This window comes from Geotrypetes seraphini, chromosome 12 (genome assembly GCF_902459505.1).
Source record: "Geotrypetes seraphini chromosome 12, aGeoSer1.1, whole genome shotgun sequence".
Taxonomy (NCBI): Eukaryota; Metazoa; Chordata; class Amphibia; order Gymnophiona; family Dermophiidae; genus Geotrypetes; species Geotrypetes seraphini.
In genome coordinates, this window is record NC_047095.1 from 89,648,724 (window position 1) to 89,671,655 (window position 22,932).

At 42.0% G+C, this 22,932-nt stretch overlaps 1 protein-coding gene across 1 annotated transcript in view; it reads left to right on the forward strand.

Moving 5' to 3' along the window:
- The first annotated feature begins 502 nt into the window (after window positions 1-502).
- The window catches only part of TNR (tenascin R), a 211,631-nt gene continuing 189,201 nt past the window's right edge, over window positions 503-22,932 (forward strand). The window contains exons 1-4 of the mRNA XM_033917218.1: window positions 503-587; window positions 6,120-6,679; window positions 9,177-9,653; window positions 18,480-18,743. Of these exons, the coding sequence (XP_033773109.1) occupies window positions 6,181-6,679; window positions 9,177-9,653; window positions 18,480-18,743 (1,240 nt within the window). The 5' untranslated portion in view covers window positions 503-587; window positions 6,120-6,180. The remainder of the gene's footprint in view (window positions 588-6,119; window positions 6,680-9,176; window positions 9,654-18,479; window positions 18,744-22,932) is intronic.

Below are 22,932 nucleotides of genomic sequence, written 5' to 3' on the forward strand. Positions count from 1 at the left end.
GGACAAGATAAGTGTCATTATAACATTATAAAGAACATAGAATAGAAAGTAGTTCCAGCTGTGGTGACAATGAATAAGGTTGAAATTAAGAAATAAATTATACCAGCTAAAGGGACCCATAAGTGTTATGATGGTCCCTAAATGATCTCGCTGTGGCTCCTATACAGGAGATTGGGCACTGAACACTTATGAAATATTCTAAAATCATATAAATTCATGCACATTTTTTTTTTTTAAATCTTAATTTGATCAATTGCACAAGTATTTTTATAAATATATATAAATAACTAAATAAACCAGTGATTAGTTTTTACAAATCCAGATAAAGGAGGACAGATTCAGACTTCCAGGTTTTATTTCCATTGAAGGCAATGGAAGTAAAACCCGGATGTCTCAATCCGTCTTCCTTTTTCTGGAGTTATATGGTAACACTACCCAAGAGTCCTCTCACAAAGCTCAAATCCAAAGAACAGGTCTGCAGACACAGAAAAGCTCCTCTGAACTCAGATTTGAGCTCAACTTCCTAGCATAAAGCCAAAAGGAAACAGGGGGATTTTGCAAAAGAGCTCCTTCTTAGCAAATGCAAGGTAACAGAGAGCTGTATGAACTGTGATTTTCTAAATCAGGTCACAAACTGACAGAACCTGCTAATGAAATCCTCTCAGTCAGAGCCTGGGGCTGATGCTAAAGTACTTCAGGAGCTTCTCAGCACAAAGTTATACCTCCATTATACTTCTTTGCCCCAAATTGGGTTTTATTCATCTTTCCTGTTTTGCTCTGCCAGGTTAGCAAAGCTGATGTGTATATATAGAAATCAAACCTTAATTCTTTTCTTTTTTATTGAATTTAAATATATATATTTTTTATATTCTTTATTAATTTTCAAAACTACAACAGTGCAATAGAACCAATGCAGTCTCATAATAATACAATAAAAGCACATTCATCTTTCTCATGTTCATAATCATTCATTTCCCATCCACCTAAACAATTATCATTCCATATAACACAAACATATATTATCATAAATATCTTATCTATTCTGAATAATGATATCTTCACAGCTATCCCAATTATAAATATTCAAAAATCAATTTATGACATAAAGAATCCCTCTCTACCCCCTGCCCTGGATATGTACCATAGTAAAGAACAAACTGATTCACAGTCAACAAACAGTTACAATGAGGTAACATAAGATGCCAATGGGCCCCATAGTAATTTAAATATATTACCATGTCCTAAATTTTCAGCATTTATTCTTTCAAATCTATAACTAGAGCAAAGACTTGCCCACCAGAATGAAAAATATTATCGTTATACAAATAATAACAAAGAAAGGATTTTACAAACAAAGGAATAGGAAAAATAATTTTATACCAAATTGGTCACTAGGGGCTCCGTTTACAAAGGTGCGTTAGGGCCTTAATGCGTGGAATAGCACACGCTAAAATGACGCGCGTGCTAGCAGCTACCGCCTCCTCTTGAGCAGGCAGTAGTTTTTTCGGGTAGCGTGCACTAATCCGGTGCATGCGCTAAAAACGCTTACGTACCTTTGTAAAAGGAGCCCTATATCCTCTAGCCCACATCATGGGAGCAGTAATCCTAAACATAGTTTAGGAAATAACAGAAAAATAATCATGATTTAGAATCAACTATCAATGGTGCATAAACTTCTTTCTGAACTACAAATTCTATTTCAGTCAAATGGGGACTAATTACTAGGTTCATGTAACTGCAAAAATCACTCAATGTACAGAGTCCCAAAATATATATTCACAATCTTTATATTTCAAAACACATTTACATGGAAACTTAAGATAAAATGTGGCTTCCAGGGCCAATACTCTTGGTTTTAAATCCAAAAAATGCTTTTCTTTTTAACTGAGTTACCCTGGTCATATCAGGAAAAATTAGGACTATCTCCACAGAATTTTGCTTAATTCTATATGTTTTTGTGCTTTCTTACCTGTTTATTAGTGTGTTTTCAGCTTGTTATATTAGCACCTTTTTTTCCAAAGCCACCTATGAACTTTAAATTAGTGAATGACACAGAACTCAATTTTCCTGTCCCATCCCCACAAGTTTTGTTGCTATCGCTTTCCCTGTCCCTCCATTCCTGTAAGCTCTGCCTTAACTGCACAAGCCTCGGACACTTAGGATTTTAAAGTGTTTGAGGCTTGTGCAGATGAGGACAGAGCTTGCAGGAATGGGGCAGGAACAGGGAAAGAACTTGTGGAGACGGGACAGGAAAATGAGTTCCCGCGGGGACAAGGAAAAATTTGTCCCCTTATCATTCTCTACTTTAAATTCTCGGATTGAAAAGCAATCAGCTTTCAGGTAGAGCTCATTTCTAAGTCTTAATGAATGTCTACCCCACAGCCTGTAGGATCCTCTACCTAATCAATGAGTGCTATTGTTTTAAAAGGATATGAAAGTTGTGCAAACACTGTGTAAAAATGTTTTACACTTCCACCCTGAAGACATAATTCAGTATAAATTAAATCCTGTTGAGTAGCCTTGCCTAGAGCTAAGAGGAGGAGATCATGGGCATAGGATGAAGTTAAGAGGTGATAGGCTCAGGAGTAATCTAAGGAAATACTTTTTTACAGAATGGATGGTAAATGCTTGGAATAGTTTCCTGGTAATGGTGGTAGAGACAAAACTGTATCTGAAATAAAGAAAGCGTGAGACAATCATGTGGGATCTCTTAGGGTGAGGAGGAGATAGTAGATGCTGCAGATGGGGGAGACTGGATGGGCCATTTGGCCTTTATCTGCCATCAGGTTTCTATGTTTCTATGTCTAGCCAGCCCTGCTGTTTGCCCCAGGAGTGTGTGTGTGTGTGTGTGTGTGGGGGGGGGAGCAGCATGTTCTGCTCTAAGATTCAGTGTCGATATAGTATTTCATGAAAAGATTTAAAGTGCTGTAGTTCAGTGAAGACCCTGAAGACATAAGACATAAGCAGTGCCTCTGCTGGGTCAGACCAGAGGTCCATCATGACCAGCAGTCCGCTCACACGGCGGCCCATCAGGTCCAGGACCTGTATAATAGATAGAGGATTACTATACAGGTCCTGGACCTGATGGGCTGCCGCGTGAGCAGACTGCTGGTCATGATGGACCTCTGGTCTGACCCAGCAGAGGCACTGCTTATGTTCTTATGTTTTTATGTCTTCAGGGTCTTCACTGAACTACAGCACTTTAAATCTTTTCATGAAATACTATATTGATCCTATGAGGCATTAACCTGTCCTGAAGTAGAAATGCCAGGACTACCCACAGTCCCCTGATAGCCTCTCAGCTTTCTGTACTTTAGTTCAAATAGTATAGGAAATTTAAGGTGATGCTTAATTAGTCTCTGCTCCATAGACTACAAACAGGTGTTGTGCCTCTGAAAGTTTTCATCAATCGTATTTGTACTAGGCTGCCTTGCAAACCTTAACAATTTGCTTCCTTTCAGCTATATCTGCTCCTAGAGTTTCAATATGAAAAGCTTATTAGCTATGAGGCAGCTCAACATCACCAGGAGCAATCTTTAAACCAGTCTGGTTTGATTCCCAATGCTTGAAATGAGGATAAACTCAGGATTAGCTCAGCCTGTCCTTGAATGACCAAGTAGCATTAGTTCTTCTTACCAGGTTGTAACAGCAAGTTGCACTTTGTGGTTTTACTTCCGGTATATATTGGTGTTTTAAGAGCATGTAATACCAATGATCTGTGTATATGTGACTAATGGGAGGTATTTGGATCTCTGTAGTTTCTGTGTAGAAAATCTGTTCCTTAGTGAGGAGCCTAAGGGAGGAACCTGAGGCGCCTGAGCCAATCAGGGCCTTAGGCCCCTCCATGTGCATCATATGATGCACTGGGGCAGGGCCTAAGGCCCGCATTACGTCACTGGAGGCCGGAGGAGCAGAAGAAACTGAGCACCCCTCCTGCTCCCAATTTACAGGTACCGGGGGGGTACCGGGAGGGGCCGGGCCAATGTCAGTGGGGGGTGTTCCTACAGCAGGAGTGAGTTGGCATCCCTCCTGCCATATGTAAGTTCAGGGGGGTTCAGCGGGGAAGGGGAGTTCCGATAGTAGGAAGGAGTTGGCATCTCTCCTGCCATATTTGTGCAGGGGAGGTGGGAGCATCTGGTGGCAGGAGGAAATGGGCATCCCTCTTGCCATTTTTATTGGGTTCAGGGAGGGGGGAAGGGAGGGAGCGCTTTGTTGGGGGGAGGCTTTTTTTCTTTTTTTATTCACCAGATATTTTGTGTGTGTAATATACCAAAACGTCTGTGCCATTGCAAAAAAAGATGAAAGCAAAAAAACCAGACAGACCTGTCGGTAACACAGTTACCAACAGGTCTCCGATTTAAAATAGTCAAGCAAATGTTAGTGAATCAATCGCTTGGCTATTTTGTATGGTGTTTTACTAATTTGCATGGGTTAAATCGGATCGGACAACACACAGTGGGCTGTTTAGTGAATCGGATCTGTAGCAGTGATTGTCACTAAACCTGTGAAAACTTTAGTGAATCGGGGCCTAAGTGACTTGCCCAGGGTCACAAGGAGCAGTGTGGGGTTTGAACCCACAACCTCAGGGTGCTGAGACTGTAGCTTTAACAACTATGCCACTCTCTCCTAAAGCAAAACACTTTGGATGGATAGAAATAATTCTTTGATGTCCAATATCTGCTTAAATTGGAGCAGGAATTTAATTATGTTCAATATTTGTAGTCCTCTCCATACCAAAAGGAACATGCGTATGTTAGGAGTTGAGGAGTAGCCAAATGGTTAATGGACTGAGATCCTGGAGAACTGGGTTCTCATTACAGCTTCCCGTGACCCTGGGTAAGTTACTTAACCGTCCATTGCCCCAGGTACAAACCCCCCTCCCCCCAAAAAAAAAAAAAAAAATACTTAGATTGTGAGCTCACTAGGAACAGAGAAAATATCTGCATTTAAAGCTGGCTTCTGAAAAAAATAAGTGCCGGTAGGCATGATCTAGGCGTTTAACTTAAAACACTTGTTTTAAGTGGAGTGATAATTGGTCATGCCATTAAAAAACAATAAAAAAAATATATATATTAGATGCTGCTAGGCAGCCTCTGGGGCCAGCGCCTGGGTCCATGGTGCCTAGTGATGCCAAAGGCCAGAAGTGGGCATGTTTAGGGGCAGCAGAAATGTAGGATTGTAAAACCCTCCACCTGGTATATAGATGACTGACTATATACCACCTGGTCGCTCTCTCATGACCGAAACAGCCAACAAACGCTCCTACTCGTATTTCAGACCTAGATTAAGGGACATCATTCCCCATCCATTAGATCACTAGACAAACTATGGAATTTCAGGAAAGCCGTGAAAACCTTCCTCTTTACTAACCCAGCACCCTAATGACCGGCACCTCCGTGACTCAGTGTCTCTACTACCTGTCTGATGAAACTCAAATGCAACTCATAGTATAACTTAAAGTGCTTCCTACTGAAACTCAAATGCCATTCCTAGTCCAACTTAAATAAAATACCTAACTTAATGACCACTCCTAATATAATGTAAATGTACGACCTACTATAAATCAAAGGCCACTCCTGGTTTAACTTAATTGCTACCTACTGTAACACAGATGCTAGACTATCAGCCATGTTCAGGTCTGTAATGCAGAAACTGAACTATCATCTATGTTATGACTATAACGGAGATGCTGCATTACCAACTATGCTATGTCTGTAAAGACTTTATTACCACTTATGTTATATCTGTCATGTCCTGACCTATATTGTGAATGTACTCTTGTAACCCGTTCTGGGCTCCTTTGGGAGGATGGGCTAAATAAATGAACAAATAAAGAAATTTCTGGTGCCTAGGGTCCTGGGTAGCCATGATTCTGGGTGCCAGTCTGTGATCGACATGCGTTAGGCGCCTGTTCGCTTACAGAATCAGCCCTTTAATGTGTACAGCGCTGCATACGTCTAGTAGCGCTATAGAAATTAGAAATAGTAGTAGTAAATTGATTTTCTTCAGAATCTCTTTATATCTGGATTATGCTTAAAAATTAAAGATTCCATATAGCTTCGGCATGGATTTTAGCTTTTTGTTGAGAGGGTAACTTATATTTTTTCTGTTTCGTTCAGGGCTTCTCTCATGCAGTGCTGGTCAAGACTGGTGTAGAGGTCTCCTTTACTTCACAAGAAGATGGGAACAGATGGCGGGGCCTTGGTCCTGAGGAACATGTTTATTGGAGTCAACTTGATACTGTTGTGGTCAATACTCAAGCCCTTAGACTGTCAAGTTGATGTGTTATCAGAGCAAGTAACAGAGAACACAGAAGAGGGAGAGGGCAACTTTGTTAACCGCAGCGTACCCATCAAAGACAAACCGATGGTCTTTAACCAGGTCTACAATATTAATGTCCCTTTAGAAAGCATATGCTCAACTGAAGTAGAGACTCCAGCTGGCCAGGAAATGAATACCGAAGAGGAGAAAGTGACTGAGTACATGGAGCAGACATCTGACAGTAAAAGTGGGGTCATTTTCACCCACCGAATAAACATTCCTAAACAAGCTTGTGTGTTCTCCGATCTACCGAAGACCATCCAACAGCTGCTGACCAGAATTGAGATGCTGGAGAGGGAAGTGTCAATACTACGGAATCAATGCAGTGCCAACTGCTGCCAAGAAAGCATAGCAACAGGTAGCCACTCTTCGATTTTATGGAGGAAGACGTTATATTTAGAAGCATCTAATTATAAAGTGCTCAATCCTATACAGTATGCAGGACTTGAACTGAGACAGTTCAATAAGGGCAGCAGAGAGGGCTCTGTATTCATTCTAGGGAAAGGATAAGGAGATTACATAAGACAGAGTTCTGGCTCAGGTCCCATGTTGAAAATATGCTATTACTACTTAGGATTTTTATAATACATATGTTACAACTTCACAGATTCCCTTGGCATCTAACCATGACAGCCTGCAATAAAATAAAAGCACAGGATGCCCTGGTACTATATAAAGCAAAGCAGAGTCACTATCAATGCAGATAACTGTTTTATCCATCAGCTTCCCACCCCTATTGCCTAGGGGGGCCGTGCAATATTTTATTTTGTTTCATTTTGTAGTAATGTGCTCCAACCAGTCCCTACCAGCCTCTCTCTCACTTCCTCCAACCAGTCTCTCTTTTCCTCTCCAATCCCTAACAATCTCTCTGACTCCCCACAGTCAGTCACCAGCAGTCTCTCTCTCTCTTTTTCTTTCTATTCCCTATCAGTTTGTCAATCACCCTCGTCTTTCCAGCTAGTTCTCACTTTTTGATGCTGTACTGCTGTTCCCAGCCTTCCAGACTGGTCCCAGCACTCCTACTTCCAGCCTCCATGGCTGCCTCTTATCACACACCACCATTGTAACTGCTGACCCCACCCCCATAACCACTGCCCCTGCCTCTGATTCCACCCCCACAGCTACTCCTTCCCTTCCTCATAGCTGCCATTTCTGATCCTGCCTCAACAGTGACCTTATCTGCTCACATGGCTTACATGTTCTTTGAATGTTGTGTTTTTTTAATCTTTGTGTTTTGCGATCCAACTGTAATGGTCTCACAACCACTGAACTATCACATGCTATTATGCAATAACAAACACTGTTGTGTAATGGTGAATGATATTACAAAACAAAACAAATGATTAAGAAAAATACAAAAATTCTGCTTGGACTCCCTTACTAAAGACTATCCACCCGATATTCGGTGCTATTTGGCTGGCCAGGAACTGCTCCTGGCCAACCAAATAGCACATAGTAGGCTATCTGCCAGTATTCAGCAGGAGATAGGGTTACCAAATGTCCAGGAAAACCCGGACATGTCCTCTTTTTAGAGGATTGTCCGGTTCCCAGATGGAATTTCCAAAACCTGCTGTGTCTGGAGGGCCTTCAATAAGCATGTGCGGATGATGGTAATAGCAATCATATAAATAGATGATAATAATAATAAGCAAGTCTATCTTTGGCTGCTAGGCCTTAGCTGGCCAGCTGCTGAATATTGGCTTGGCTGATTAAGTCCATGGCAGTGAACTTTGACCTGGATATAGAATGCCAGTGGCCGGATAGGGCTCCAGCATTGAATATCTGGGATTGCCACGGACCATGGGAGGTAGTTAGGCTGCCTCCCATGGTCTCAATACCGGCCAGAAATAGCTGCTGACTGGTTAACTAGCTTGTTCAGGGCTATTTGTTAATTTTAGTGGCACATAGCAGTTAGGCCCAGATTCATGAACACATACTGATTTTCTAGGCATTGGTAAGCACCCATAGCTCTGTTAAAAACACCATCCAAATGGCATTTTTAACTGAGATTTGAGGTGCTTACCGACGCCAAAGAATCATGCCTCCATAGGCACTTTAGGCTGCTGAATGCCAAAGTAGCCATGGTCAATGCCGGAAGTGGTGTGGCATTAGCCAGCCTAAAGCACCTACATAGGCGCAATTCTCACAAAGATAAGCACAGGAAACGTAGGCCTGGAAAACCCTAGCCTACATTTCAGGCACCCATCCTTCGCATCAGCACGATTATGAAACCAGCGCTGATATCAGTGCCAGTTCGAGAATCCGGTCCTTAGCGGCTAAGTGAAAACTAGTAATTTTGGAGACATTCCGGGGCTAAAGTCATCACTTGGCCAGTTAAGTGCCGATATTCAGCACTTAGCCTGCCATGGTAATTGCATAAATGGGACCACATAAAAGTCAATCCTATCTTTGTGTGGTAACCCAATGAAGGTTAAATACTAAATATCAACTTAACTCTCTATTTGTTAGCTGGCTCCACAAAAACCCAGATATTTCTTGCCAAAACCCGATATGGCCCAGCATTGAATATCTGAGAATAATGCCAGTGACATTCAGAAAAGTGCTTATTACTGCCAGCTGAATATTGACCTCTGTGATTACATCCAGAGGCAACCTGAGTGAGATGCAGAAGGATGTGGGACCATGTGCAGAGATTCATTGTGTGATCTCACTTGTCTAAGTTAATAGAGGCTGATAAGCAGGGATCATGTATGCAAAACACAGTGGCTCGGTGCTAAGGGTGGCTTTGACTGCATAATTTCCGTACTACAGGTATGCAATACATATGGTTTTTCCTCTCTCATACAAATCCGTAGGCTGAAATTGACTTTTGACCAGTTTGTTATTGTCTCCAGGTCACTTGGACTATATCCCTCACTGCAGCGGTCATGGCAATTTCAGTTTGGAAACGTGTGGCTGCATCTGCACTGACGGCTGGGGTGGAAAGAACTGCTCAGAGCCCCACTGCCCCATGGCTTGCTCTGGTCGGGGTATCTGCATGGAGGGCGAGTGTGTATGCGATGCAGACTACAGCGGGGATGACTGCTCAGAGGTCCGCTGTCTCACAGACTGCAGTTCCCATGGTCTGTGCGTGGATGGTGAGTGTGTCTGTGAAGAGGCCTATACGGGTGAAGACTGCAGGGACTTTCGCTGTCCCAATGACTGCTCAGAAAGGGGGCGGTGCGCCAATGGAACGTGTGTCTGCTTGGAAGGCTATGTAGGTGAGGACTGTGGGCAGCTGAGGTGCTTAAATGCCTGCAGTGGCCGGGGAGTCTGCCAACAGGGAGTATGTGCCTGCGAGGAAGGATATGTGGACCAGGACTGCTCAGCAGGTAGGAGGGAATGGGAGAAGCAGATAAGGATTTAGGGGGTCTTATACTAAGGTGCGCTAGCCGATTTAGTGCACGCTAAATGCTAACACGCCCATTATATTCTACAGACGCGTTAGCATTTAGTGCACGCTAAATCAGCTAGCATGCGTTAGTAAAAGAACCCCCATAATTATTTATTTGTTTATTGAAAGGTCTTTTTTATAGATTTGTAGATCTCAAAGTTCTCAATGATGCCCATTAAAACATGCACATCATAAAACAATCATAAAAATAGCAAAAGTAAGAGGAGACTTATTGTACAAGTTAATACAATCTAGATAACATCATTTTCTTTTTTTTTTGGAGGGGGACTTTGTTTGGTGATGGTTTGTTATTGTATTTTTTGTATTTTATTTGATTATGTATGTAACTTTGGAACCCACTTAGCATTGTTGGGTTTGTGGGATATAAATATTTTAAATAAATAAATAAATTGTGTAGCAGCACGAACACACTCTAATCCAGTATGTTTTCACAAATTACCAAGGTAAGGCATCTAGAAGATAACTCTATAACAGGGCACCTAGGATAAAAAGGGAAGCAATCAACTGTTCTGTACAGAAAAGTATGTGCCTACTTTTTTTTATGGAATACTAGCATAAGGTAAGTTCAAAAATTTGTCGACAGAAAACAATTCCAGCTCTTGGTCCAGTCCCTAGTCCTGGATCTTCTAGATTACTTCAACATCCTCTTATCTCCCCTGGCCCGCAACCATGATAAAACAACTACAAACAATACAAAACACAGCTCTGAGACTTATCTACTCACTGAGGAAACACGACCACATCACAGCGGCTTACTTCGATTCACACTGGCTCCCAATACAAGCGAGAATACTATTCTACTATTTAAGACCATAAATGGAGACTGCCCAGCCTACTTGAACAACCAACTAATCCAAACAACCACAACCAGACATAGGAGAACTCACACTCCATTCACGCACCCTCCAAACAGAAATGTCAAATGAAAAAAAAATGAACAATGGCCTCCTGGCCACTCAAGCAGCAAAACTAGACTACCAATTCTCCAATTTACTAATCACGACCCCAGACTACAAATCCTTCAGAAAAGAAATAAAAACCCTGCTATTCAAGAAATCCTTAAAGACAAACTAACACAACAAGAATCATCTCAGTCTCCAATAGCAACCTGCTCCACTCCATAATGCCACGGGAAATGTCCAGATAACTCCTTATGTATTCCTAAATGTCCAAATAACTCCTTGTGTAATCCGCCTTGAACTGTAAGGTAATGGTGGAATAGAAATCACTAATGTAATGTAATGTAATAATTGACTGAAAATGTATGTAAATTTAGACGACACTTACACCAGCCCGAGAGACCTGTTAAGGAAAGGAGGGGAGAGAAACCTAGGGCCTCAGAGCCCAAGATGGCTTGTCTATGATTTTATTTATTTGTTTATTTATTTTAAAATTTCATATACCGCCTGGAGTCACAGCGGTTTTCCGATCGAAAACAAAAACAATACAAATCATTCTTCAAAATAATATCAACACATATGAAAGCAAGACCTACAAATTATTCAATAACGTATTTTTAAAAATGTTACAAAAAATGCCCAGACAACGTTAGGAAAGACAGATCAAAAGTATGCATCTAAAAACAGCTTGGTTTTCAACATTTTCTTAAAGCTGTCGTGATCTGCGCATAATCTTGGTTACCCAGTAAGCTTGTACCAAAATGGCATTCCAGCAATGGAAAACATTTGGGGCTCTTTTTTACAAAGGTGCATTAGGGCTTTAACGCACGGAATAGTATGCGCTAAAATGCCCTGCACGCTAGCCGCTACAGCCTCCTCTTGAGCAGGTGGTAGTTTTTTGGCTAGCGTGCGCTAATCCGATGCGTGCGCTAAAAACGTTAGCATACCTCTGTAAAAGGAGCCCTTGAAGTTGAGTTGCCATATATCTTACATTATCAGCTGACAGTTTTTCAACAGTGACCCGTCCAGGTCATAAGTACCTGGCAGAAACTCAACTAGAAGCAAAGGTGAGGGTCAAGGGGTCTAGAAGCTCTAGGGACTCACTTGGACTACTGGAGATTTTCTGTTCGGTTTTGGGTGGTGAGGAGTGAGCCACCAGGGACTTTTGTTTTTGTGGGGAGAGATCCCTCAGGCTGTTCTTTTGCTCCCACGATGCATCTTTACTCCAGCTAATGCTAGCATAAAAATTAAATGCTGAAGACTAAAATATCTCACTCGATTTTTGCATCTTTTTTTTTTTTCACCTCCGAATCAATTTATTATTTTGTACTTTGCATTCCAAAGCACAGTGGTTTTATTGCTGATTTTTCCACACTAAAGTTTCTTACTGCATAAAGAGTAAGATGAGTGTAGAAAAATCAGGAGTAAATCACTGAGTTAAAGGATAATACGATTTACTGCTTCAGGGCCTGAAAGAATCCATTAAGAAAAACTTTGGAAACCAGATGCTACTTTTAGTTTTATTCTAAGCTAATAATAGCTTAAGTTTGGCACAGATTGTGAGTTGATTTGTAAAAAGCCCTTGACTGTTGGCAGCTTGCAAGATGAGGGCTGGCTCTGGCAGTATGTTTTTTCTGCTAGGTCCTGAGCATCACAAGCTATTCGTCAGACCATTTTTTTTTTTTAAATGCCTCCTCCACACAGTTTGTCTATTTTTACAAATGCTCGACATTATCTAAGCCACTAGTATTCATGCCCAGTCGCTGTGGCAGCTTTCAAGTACTGGGAGTGAGTGCCCCTATATAGCAGCAGCTGCTATATCGCTACGTGACTTATTCATGAATTTTCAGCAGCACCAGTTTGTTAACGTTCCTGGAAATTATTACAGAACGCCCCTGGCACTATCCAGAGAGGCAAGATGTCTGCAGCAGGTTGGAGATGCTGCTTGCACCAGCGAAGAGTTAAAGAGGTACAAGGGAAGGGAAGGCGTGCAGCGGGTGGGGTGAGGGCAGGGATGGAGCGGTGGGGCAGAGAAGGGGGTGGGGGCACCCACCCCAGCCATCTCCTACCCTCACTACGCCGCTGACAGTGACTACCGTATTTTCACTCATATACCGCGCACCCGTGTAAAACGCGCACACGGGTATAGCGCGTGGGAAACTGTAATTTATGTAAATAATTTTAATATACCGCGCACACCCGTATACCGCGCATGCCGCCCCGACTCTCCTGTCGCCGCCCGACTCTCCTTTCGCCCGCCCCGACTCTCCTCTGGCTACCCCGACTCTCCTCTCCCCCTTGAAGTCCTGTCCCCACCCTGAAAGCCTGATGCCCCCCCCGACGTCCGATTCACCCCCCACAGGACCGCTCGCACCCCCACCCCGAAGGACCGCTCGCACCCCCACAGCCTCCCCACCCTCCCCCCCATCATGGAGGAGCTCCTACCGTTGTCCTGCTGCTTCCTCTGCCGGCGGTCCCGGCCCTTCTGTGAGCCCTGCTTCTGCGCTGCTTCCTCTTCCGGCGGTCCCGTCCTTTCTCTGACGTCAGAGAAAGGGCGAGACCGCCGGCAGAGGAAGCAGCACAAACGCAGGGCTCACAGAAGGACCGGGACCGCCGGCAGAGGAAGCAGCAGGACAACGGTAGGAGCTTCTCCATGATGGGGGGGGGGGTGGGGAGGCTGTGGGGGTGCGAGCGGTCCTTCGGGGTGGGGGTGCGAGCGGTCCTGCGGGGGGGGGGGGTGAACAATGTAAAAAAAAAGTTCTAAAACGCGCTCACGCGTATAACGCGCATGGTTATGCACGGTTTGTAAAATCATGTATAACGCACGCGTTATATGCATGAAAATACGGTACTGTATTGGCAATTGGTATACAGCCTGTAGACTCAAGAGTTTTTCCTTCTTCACAAATTCTAATATATATTTGTAAACTCACTTTTCAATGCATTTACTCAAACAAGGAGACTGTGAAACTGGCCTATAAGATTTCAATTCCTCTCTATCCTCATGTGGACCTTTTAAGAGGGGTTTGATCATTGCAACTTTTAATTCATTGTGTAAATATCTTTCTTATAATTAATGAATCACTTATTAAAGAAACCGAGAACCAAGCCATCCAGTCTCTAAATAATTTGTCATTTTGAATAAAATTGGATCTAATACACAAGTAATAGTCTTAATATCTTTCAACACAAGCACTATATCATCTATGTAAATTTCAGAAAATTCTTTCAAGAACATTTTAACCCCTTCCACCACTACATACTCATAATCATTCTACACTTTTGTCATATCTGCCAAACAGTCACTCAAAACAACTTTTCATTCACAGGGAATAAATAAACATGCTCTTAAAGTCTTCAAAATAAGTTTTTAACCTTCCTATGGGCTTCAGTGGTGATACATGATGCTCAAAATACTTTCATTGCATCTGCATTTAAACACCTACCTCCTCAATTCTTATTATATATAAGCATTTCTTTTAATGCCACTTTACTTAGCCATTTAAACAAGTTGTAACTTGATCAAGACATCTTAAAGGAGAAAGGTTCTAGATTACTTCATTTTCAAGTGGTTTGGAACAGAGAATGGAGGTATTTGTGTCCTGGCTGAATTCCTTGGACACTTGCTTACAATTTAAAGCAACTTACAATTCTAAACAAGCTGAATTTTTGGATCTCTGGATAACAATCATTACTAAAGGCTTTAATACAACTTTATATAGGAAACTAGTCTCTAGGAATACATTTTTGCACTTTTTGAGTTTCCATCCTTATTTTTTATTTTTTTTTTAAATATCATGTTTATTGAGACAAGAGGCAACCGGCAAAGAAGTATAAATTTCACCTCCCTATCAGTCAATTTGTAAGGTTGAGAAGAATTTGCTCTATACTTGCTGAATATAAGATGCAGGCTGATTTTTTAAAAAGGATATTTGAATCAAAGGGATCTGGAAGACATACTAAGGGCTCCTTTTATGAAGCTGTGTTAGGGCATTAACGCGCGGAATAGCACGCGCTACTAGACACTAATGCCAGCGTTTAGCTGGCGTTAGTTCTAGCCGTGTAGCGCGCGGTAGTATCTTGCGTGCGCTAAAAATGCTAGCACACCTTAATAAAAGGAGCCCTAAGTCAAATTTTCAGGTTAAAGAGTGATAAATCACCTGGACTGGATGGCATACATCGTAGGATATTAAAAGAACTCAAACATGAAATTATTGATCTGCTGTTAGTGATCTGTAACCTGTCACTAAAATTGTCTACAGTACCTGAACATTGGAGGGTGGCCAATGCTAAAACAATTTTTTAAAAGGGTTCCAGAGAAGATTCAGGAAATTACAGACCAGTAAACCTGACTTCAATTCCAGGCAAAATAGTAGAAACAATTATAAAAAATAAAATTGTGGAACAAGTAGACAAGCACGATTTAATGGGACAGAATCAGCAAGGGTTCAGCCAAATTTGCTTGACTTCTTTAAATGTATTAATAAATATGCAAATGTGAGACGGTTGTTGTAATATATCTAGATTTTCAGAAAACGTTTGACAAAGTTCCTCATGAGAGGCTCCTGAAAAAATTACACTTGTTACAGCAATATTGAAAGTATTAATTTTCTAGAAGAAAAATAAACCAAGAAATTTTATCTCCTAAATAGTCCACAATAAGAGGGGAGTGAGTTCACAATAAAAGGAGTATCTATTAAAGGAAAAAAAAAAGAGAGAAATAAAGCATTATGCATCCTCACAATTCCAGTGATATATCTTTTACTTGATCATTTTACAACTTTCTTAAGATCGATAAAAGATTTCAACTGTTCAGGAATTAAAAAAAAAAAAAAAATTCAAGCCACCCAAACGTATCATTCTATTGTCTTTGTCCCTGTAAGAATGATTTAAACAAATCAGAAATTGAATGTTAAATTACCAATATAAATTATAATTGTATATCCTGAGGTCACACTGAGGATGCACAATTATAATTTATATTGGTAATTTAACATTCGATTTCTGATTTGTTTAAACCATTCTAACAGGACAAAGACAATAGAATAGTTAGCAGTGTTCCCTGCTTGGGTTTTTGAAGTGTTGACCCAAACGTATCAGGCATTTACATGGATAGAGCAACTTAAATGAGGCCCCCAGATCCAAAACTTCCTGTTTGAGTTTTTAAAAAAATCCCTCCGATGTTCTTGCATCACTTTAGTCACATCTTGGAGGTCCCAAATTTTCTGACCAAAAAGAGAGCTTTTGAATTATGGAAATACATTTTCATGATATTATTCAGATCTTGTTCAAAAACAAAAGCAACAACTAAAGTAACTCGTTGTAGCTTTCCATCACAGATTGCTCCAAAATCTCAGATAAATTATTCAAACCCAATTTCTGATTTTCAAAACCAACAGAAGATTGCATTGGAACATCACCATCTTAGGTATTTCTCTTAGGCATTTTCAAATAAAATACTCTATTCATAGGAGGAACCATATCCAAGGAAAATGTAGAACTTCCAAAAACTATTTTTTAAGCATGTCTTTTGGCAAAATCCCAAGATTCCTAGGAAAATTCAGAAACCAAAGAATTAATCTTTTGTTGAAATTTCCAATCTGCTCTATCTTTTTCCTTATTGAAACATTATCTTTTACTGCAACAGATCTGAATTCTTGTAGAGAAGAAATTGTTGAGACTTAATGAAAGAGTCTTGTTTCAGTTCCTGAACATTTTTAGAGATAGTATCCATTGCAGAAATCAAAGTTGCTACCTCCATAGAAGATTTTTGAACCACCGGTGTCAAGTCCATAACCGCCTTCCAAACAGTATAATCACCACGCCATGTCCAAACCAGTGTCAAGTCCATAATTGCCAGAGCTTCCAGCCCTAGAGTCACTTTGATGTTCATAGTGTTGTTCCAGTGGGGAGCTCCACTCACTTGGAACTTCTGGCAATCGCATTCCAACGGAGCCAGCTTGCATCATCTGCGAACCCACCTCCAATGCAGGACACGGCGGATGAGTCAATTCCGGGGGGAAAAGAGTAACACCGGGCACAGAAAGGTTGGAAACTGCTTCCACACGTGCTTTAGCAGGTCTCTCACAACCGGTCAAAGCTGCTGAATTCCCGGTGAGATATTACTCAATGTTTTTTTGCAGCAGGAGGAAGTGCAGTCCAGTAAGGAGGTAACCCACAAATTTCCTTTCCTTTTAATATGCGGTATCATAAACTGTGGTGCAACCTCACCTTGAGTACTACGTTCAGTTCTGATCACCTTATCTAAAAAAAATATATAGTGAAACTAGGCGCTCCTTTTATCAAGCCTAGCTAGCGTGGTTAACGCGCGTGACTTTTCATCACGCGTTAACCCCCGTGCTGGCCTAAAAAGTACCGCCTGCTCAAGAGGAGGCAGTAGCGGCTAGCGTGGCCAGCAGTTTAGCGCGCGGTATTCTGCATGTTAAACTGCCAGCGCACCTTTGTAAAAGGAGCCCTAGAAAAGGTTTAAAGAAGAGCAAACAAGATGATAAAGGGATGGAACTCCTCTCATGAGGAAAGACTAGAGGTTAGGACTCCGGCTCGGAAAAGAGATGGCTGAGAGGAGATATGATTGAAGTCTACAGAATCCTGGGTAGTGGATCAATTTTTTACTCCATCAAACTCAATGAAGTTACAAGGGAGATACTTTTACAACCAATAGCAGAAAAGATATTTTCACTCAGCTGTGGTAAATACTAACACGTGCTTGCTGCAGCAAAAAATGCCTTTCTATGGGGTGTGCTTAGGCATCCTGCAGTAATTTTTGCATGTGTACACACTACCGGCACATTAAAAAATAAAATGTATTTTATAGCACTAGGGGGAGAGTGAACATGTTCTGTGTTAATCAATTAGTGCAGCTACATAGCCACACGCTAACTGATTAGCGCATGGTTAGCTTGTGAGCTCTTACTACCTACAAAATAGGAGGCATTAGGGGCTTATGTGCTAATGACCACAAGCATGTGGTCATTAATACTGAAAATAGAAAGATCGGCCATTCTGTCCCTGCAGTAAAAACAGCCTTAGCTCGCAGGAATGACCCACATAAGGATGCACTAAGGCCATATCTTACCACAGTTTGGTTCAAGGTCCCTTAAATATTTATGTGCACATAAACTGTTTTATACAATTGCCAACCTAACAGGTTCTTGTGAAGAGTCTCAAAGTTTGTTTATTAGCTAGGATAGGTAAATAAGTTAACCTTAAAATATCCCATTCAAAGGTTAACTATAGCTCTCCCTCTGGATTTGCGGTTTCCCTATTTGCGAATTTGATTATTTGCAATTTTTATTCTTCTATTTTTATTCTGTTTGCAGGCTGCCCGAACCTTCCTGGAACTTACCTGGTGGTCTAGCGGTGACGCGGGGCAGGAGCGATCTTCCTATGCACCTGCCCCGTGCAAAGCCGTCATCAAAATGGCTACAATGGGAACTCACAGCAGCCATTTTGGATGATGGTTCTGCACGGGGAAGGAGCATAGGAAGATCATTTCTGCCCTACGTCACCGCTAGACCACCAGGTAAGTTCCAGGAAGGTTCGGGCATCCTGCAAACAGAAGAAAAATAGAGGAATAAAAATTGCAAATAATCAAATTCGCAAATAGGGAAACCGCAAATCCAGAGGGAGAGTTGTAGTGGATCAGAGCCGGCCCAAAAACCTATTCACAATTTTTCCCTATTTGTGGGCCAGCTCTGCACCTAACCCCTGCGAATATGGAGGGAGAGCTGTATATTTTAACCTGGGAACTGGGATGTTTTAAAAATTCTAACTTTGTGTTAAGTAAGCCAGTAACTCAAATAACCTGCATTTCCACCTGTTAGTTGCTCCACCTAAAGATTTACGAATGGTTGGTGTCAGCGATCGATCAGTGGATTTGGAATGGGACGGACCCATGGTGGTGACAGAATACGTGATTGCCTACCAGCCAATGATCCCGGGAATCCTCCAGCTCCAACAGCGTGTGCCTGGGGACTGGAGCACTGCTACCATTAAGGAACTGGAACCAGGCCTCACTTACAACATCAGTGTTTACTCTGTTATCAATGACATCATAAGCATCCCAGTCAGTGCTAAGGTGACAACCCGTAAGTCTTACCCTCCATTCCTTTTAATATATCTATTGCATACATGAGAGTAGTCAGCCTTATGATTGTCACCAGAGAGAGCCTGACATGGCCACGTTTCGCCCTCAGGCTGCATCAGGGGTAGATGCTAAGATTCAATTAAAAACAGATATAAACAAACAACAATTAATAGACAGGGGTTCTTTTATTAAGGTGCGCTAACCAATTTAGCTCGCACTAAAGATTAGTGTGCGCTAAATGCTAAGATACCCATAGGAATATAATGGATGTCTTAGCATTTAGTGCGTGCTAAATCGGTTAGCGCACCTTAATAAAAGAAGCAAATTCTGTCAGAGATGCCTAAAACTAGGTGCCTAAAATTAGGCACCTGCACAATAAGTAAATTGACTTCAATTATGATCTTTCATCTGTCCGTGAGGCAGTCATTTGGCAAAACATGGCCATATCAGATACCTCCAGCCTATCCACTTTATCAGATAGTATAGCATGAAGGAAGGAAGCCTTGTTAAGTGAAGGAACAGAGTTTGACAGTTTGTATAGGGAGAAGGCAGGTGGGGGAGAGGCTTGCTAGTGTAAATACAGTACACCCCCGTGAATTCGCGGTTGGCGAATCGCGGACTCAGTCTTTCGCGGTATTTTCCAACCGCCTTTTCCAGCTACACCAGACATGGGCAACTCCGGTCCTCGAGGGCCAGAATCCAATCGGGTTTTCAGGATTTCCCCAATGAATGTGCATGAGATCTATTTGCATGCATTGTTTTCAATGCATATTCATTGGGGAAATCCTGAAAACCCGATTTGATTCCAGCCCTCGAGGACCAGAATTGCTCATGTCTGGGCTACACCAATCAGGAGCTGCTTTGACGTGCCAGATAGCATGTCAAAGCAGCTCCTGATTGGTACAGCCTGACTTTAGTTCCCGGGAGAGGCAGTTGGAAAATACCGCGAAAGATCGCCCACCCGATTTTCCTCACCGCCCCAGCTGCCCTCTCCTGCCTCCGAACCGCTCGAAAACCGCATTTGTGGGTGTTGCTGGAATGGAACCCCCACAAATTTTGGGGGAGAACTGTATAGCTATGAAAGGGGAACAAGTAGTACTAATAGTGATTTTATATGCTAGATATTGATTTGCCAATCCTTATTGCTAGGTCATCTAAAAGCCTCTCCACTGGGGCCCGCCCTCTCTGCCAACTTTCTGTTTCTGCTGGGGCAGGCCACAGTGGAGAGAAGATACAGGGACCAATGGCAGGGAATCAGTACTGCCGTCCAGCAACTTTTACAGAAAACTAAAGGTAGATGTAGCAGGGGGATGGGGTAGAATGGGAAAATGCCAATTGTAGGTAGAATAAAGTGTTTTATTTGGAATGTATTAATTGAAATATGTTAGCTTTGGGAAATATTAATTGCTGATGTCTTCGTACTGCTTCAGAGGTGGATGAATTCCAGCTGATGTGAAATCTCAAGCCTCACAAAAAAAAAAAAAAAAAAAATCGCCACACTCGCCCCTCAATATTTAAAACTACGCATTTAACCAGCCAGGAAAGGCTCCTGGCAGCATATCGGCGCCTAACCGCAGATATTCAACAGAAGATAGCTGGCTATCTCTGGCTAAATATTCATGGTTAGCTGCTAACCGCTAATCAGCTATATTGCACAACATAGCTAGCCGGCTATGTTTTGCAGCTAAAATCGGTTGCATATATAGCAGGCCTATCTTTAGCCACTAAGGGCTCCTTTTACTAAGCTACGATAGCGGTTTTAGCACGCACTTAGCATTGTGGCGTTAGTTCTAGCTGCGTAGCTAAAATCCTGCATGCGATAAAAACGCTATCGCAGCTTAGTAACAGGAGCCCTAAGTATTTAACCGGGTAGCGCTGAATATCGACATAACCAGCTAAGTTGCCGTGGCTAAAAATAAAACCGGATATTCAGTGCCAGACGCCAGAAATAGCCTGGCCCCACTGTTTTTATCAGTTTGGTGAGGCCATGTTGGGTGATCTTGTTTAGACCTGGGAGTTAAAAATGGTAAATAAAGAGTATGGGACCAATATTCAAACCACGGGTGCTAGCCGGGCTGACTCCCGCGGTCAGCACTGATCCTACGGTCAGCATTGAATGTTCAGTTTATTTTGGGCTGTTATAAACTTAACCAGCTAAATCTGTATTCAGCACTGGCCAGTTACATTTATAGCAGCCAAAGATAGGCCAGCTACTACAACAACTGTCTATAGCGCTACCAGACGCACGCATGCACGCAGCTATTTACACAGCCCAATTTGGCTGGCTAGCGCTTTAAATTTTGCAGATAACTGGCTAAGTCACTCAACATAGCGCTAATACCTGTATTCTGCAGCCATCTCACACTGAATATTAGCTCTTCCTGGCCAGTTAAATAGCGCTGAATATCAGTCGGTATGTTTTTAAAATGGTCTACTTCTCTTCTGTTCTCCATATTGGATTTCATGGACTACTTGCTTTTGTGTTTTCTCAGCCCTGGAGGTATTATTATTTATTGACTTGGTATACCTATACCAATCAAAGATCGAAGTGGTGTACATAAAATAAACAAATTATAAAAGAGGGAAAGTAACGCCCAAAAATAACAGGACAGAGATGTCATACATCAGAAACCATTCATACTAAACTAACATACAATTTAAAAAATCCATCTATCCATGTTTTAGCTGACCCAACCGCCCACCTCACTCTCCAGCACCAGATAAAGAGACAGAAAAGTCTTAAGCAGAACCTTAAAGCAGGAAAAAGATTGCTCAGGAAGGGAATCCCAAAGAGAAGGTGCTAGGTATCCAAACCAGTCTTGCTGGTGTACACCAGACCTCTCCCTAAGCTCTCCAAAAGGCCTTACAGTGTCCCCATGTCAGCATCCACTTCCCATCCATGTTCTTACTCTCCAACACCTAAAATTCTTTAGCTGCTTAATAAGTGCTAGTGATACATAGGGAGGAATTCAGTAAAGGTCACTCAGAGTTAGGTGTCAGGATTATGCGCGCAAAGCGCAAATTCTATAAAGGCATGTCCATGTGTATCTAACTGTAGAACACTAGCTTAGCATGCAATTTTGTGCCAAACTTTGGACACAACTCATGCCCAACTGCTATCAGACAGAAATGCAATTATTCCACTCGTATAAAATGCATGCCTAAATCTCTGTCCCGCCCATGGCTTTCCCCTGGCCACGCCTCCTTTGGAGTTACACACAAGATAAGTTAGGTACACAGGGTATAGAACAGGGGTGTAGGGCAGCTCTGCATCTAATTAATAATAACTGCCAATTAGCACTTGTTAACACCAATAATTGATCGTTATCACCTTATTTAACAATTTGTTGACATGCCGATCTGTGATCCACAGCCAAAACTGAAGGCCCAGCTTTGGGATAACTATACTTTTACTCTGAGGGAGTGTGGCCCAGATTCTCTAACCGGCACCGTTGTTGCCGGCCGCCTTAAAAGCGACTGCCAATCGTCTGTCAATCACGCAACAGCTCCGGGTTAGAGAACTGTGTCTCTGGCAAAAGGTAGGTGCCAGAAATCTAGGCCAGGGTTCTCTAGGCCTACATTTCCGGCACCTATCTTTGATGTGAATTGTGCCTCTATAGGCTCTTTATGGCATCTAATGCCACTTCCGGCATAAGCCCCGCCTACAAAGGTACAATTTCGGTGCTGATTTATTAGGTGCTGGTAGGCACCTGAAAATCATTTTAAAATGGCTTTTAAACGGTGTTTTTATTGAGGTTGGGTGCCTTCCAGCGCCATTTAGAGAATCTGGGCCTGTGTGCATTATTGAATAAAAGGGTACATTAACACAGAAAAAAAGGGGGGTTTCTTCTTGTCATTTCAGGTTCTATAGCGCATATTTTTAATCTTAATACACAAGTCCTTTATTGATTTGTGAACTACCCTATAGACCGGGGTTTCTCAATTCAGTTCTGGAATACCCCCTTGCCAATCAGGTTGTCAGGATATCCACAATGAATATGCATGAAGGAAATTTGCATAAAATGGAGGCCGTGTATGCAAATTGAGTTTATGCATATTCATTGTGGAAATCCTGAAAACCTGACTGGCAAGGGGGTACTCCAGGACTGAGTTGAGAAACACTGCTATAGACAACAACCCACTGACAGATAAACAGGCTTGATGCGCCATGCTGTCACTCATCCAGTATT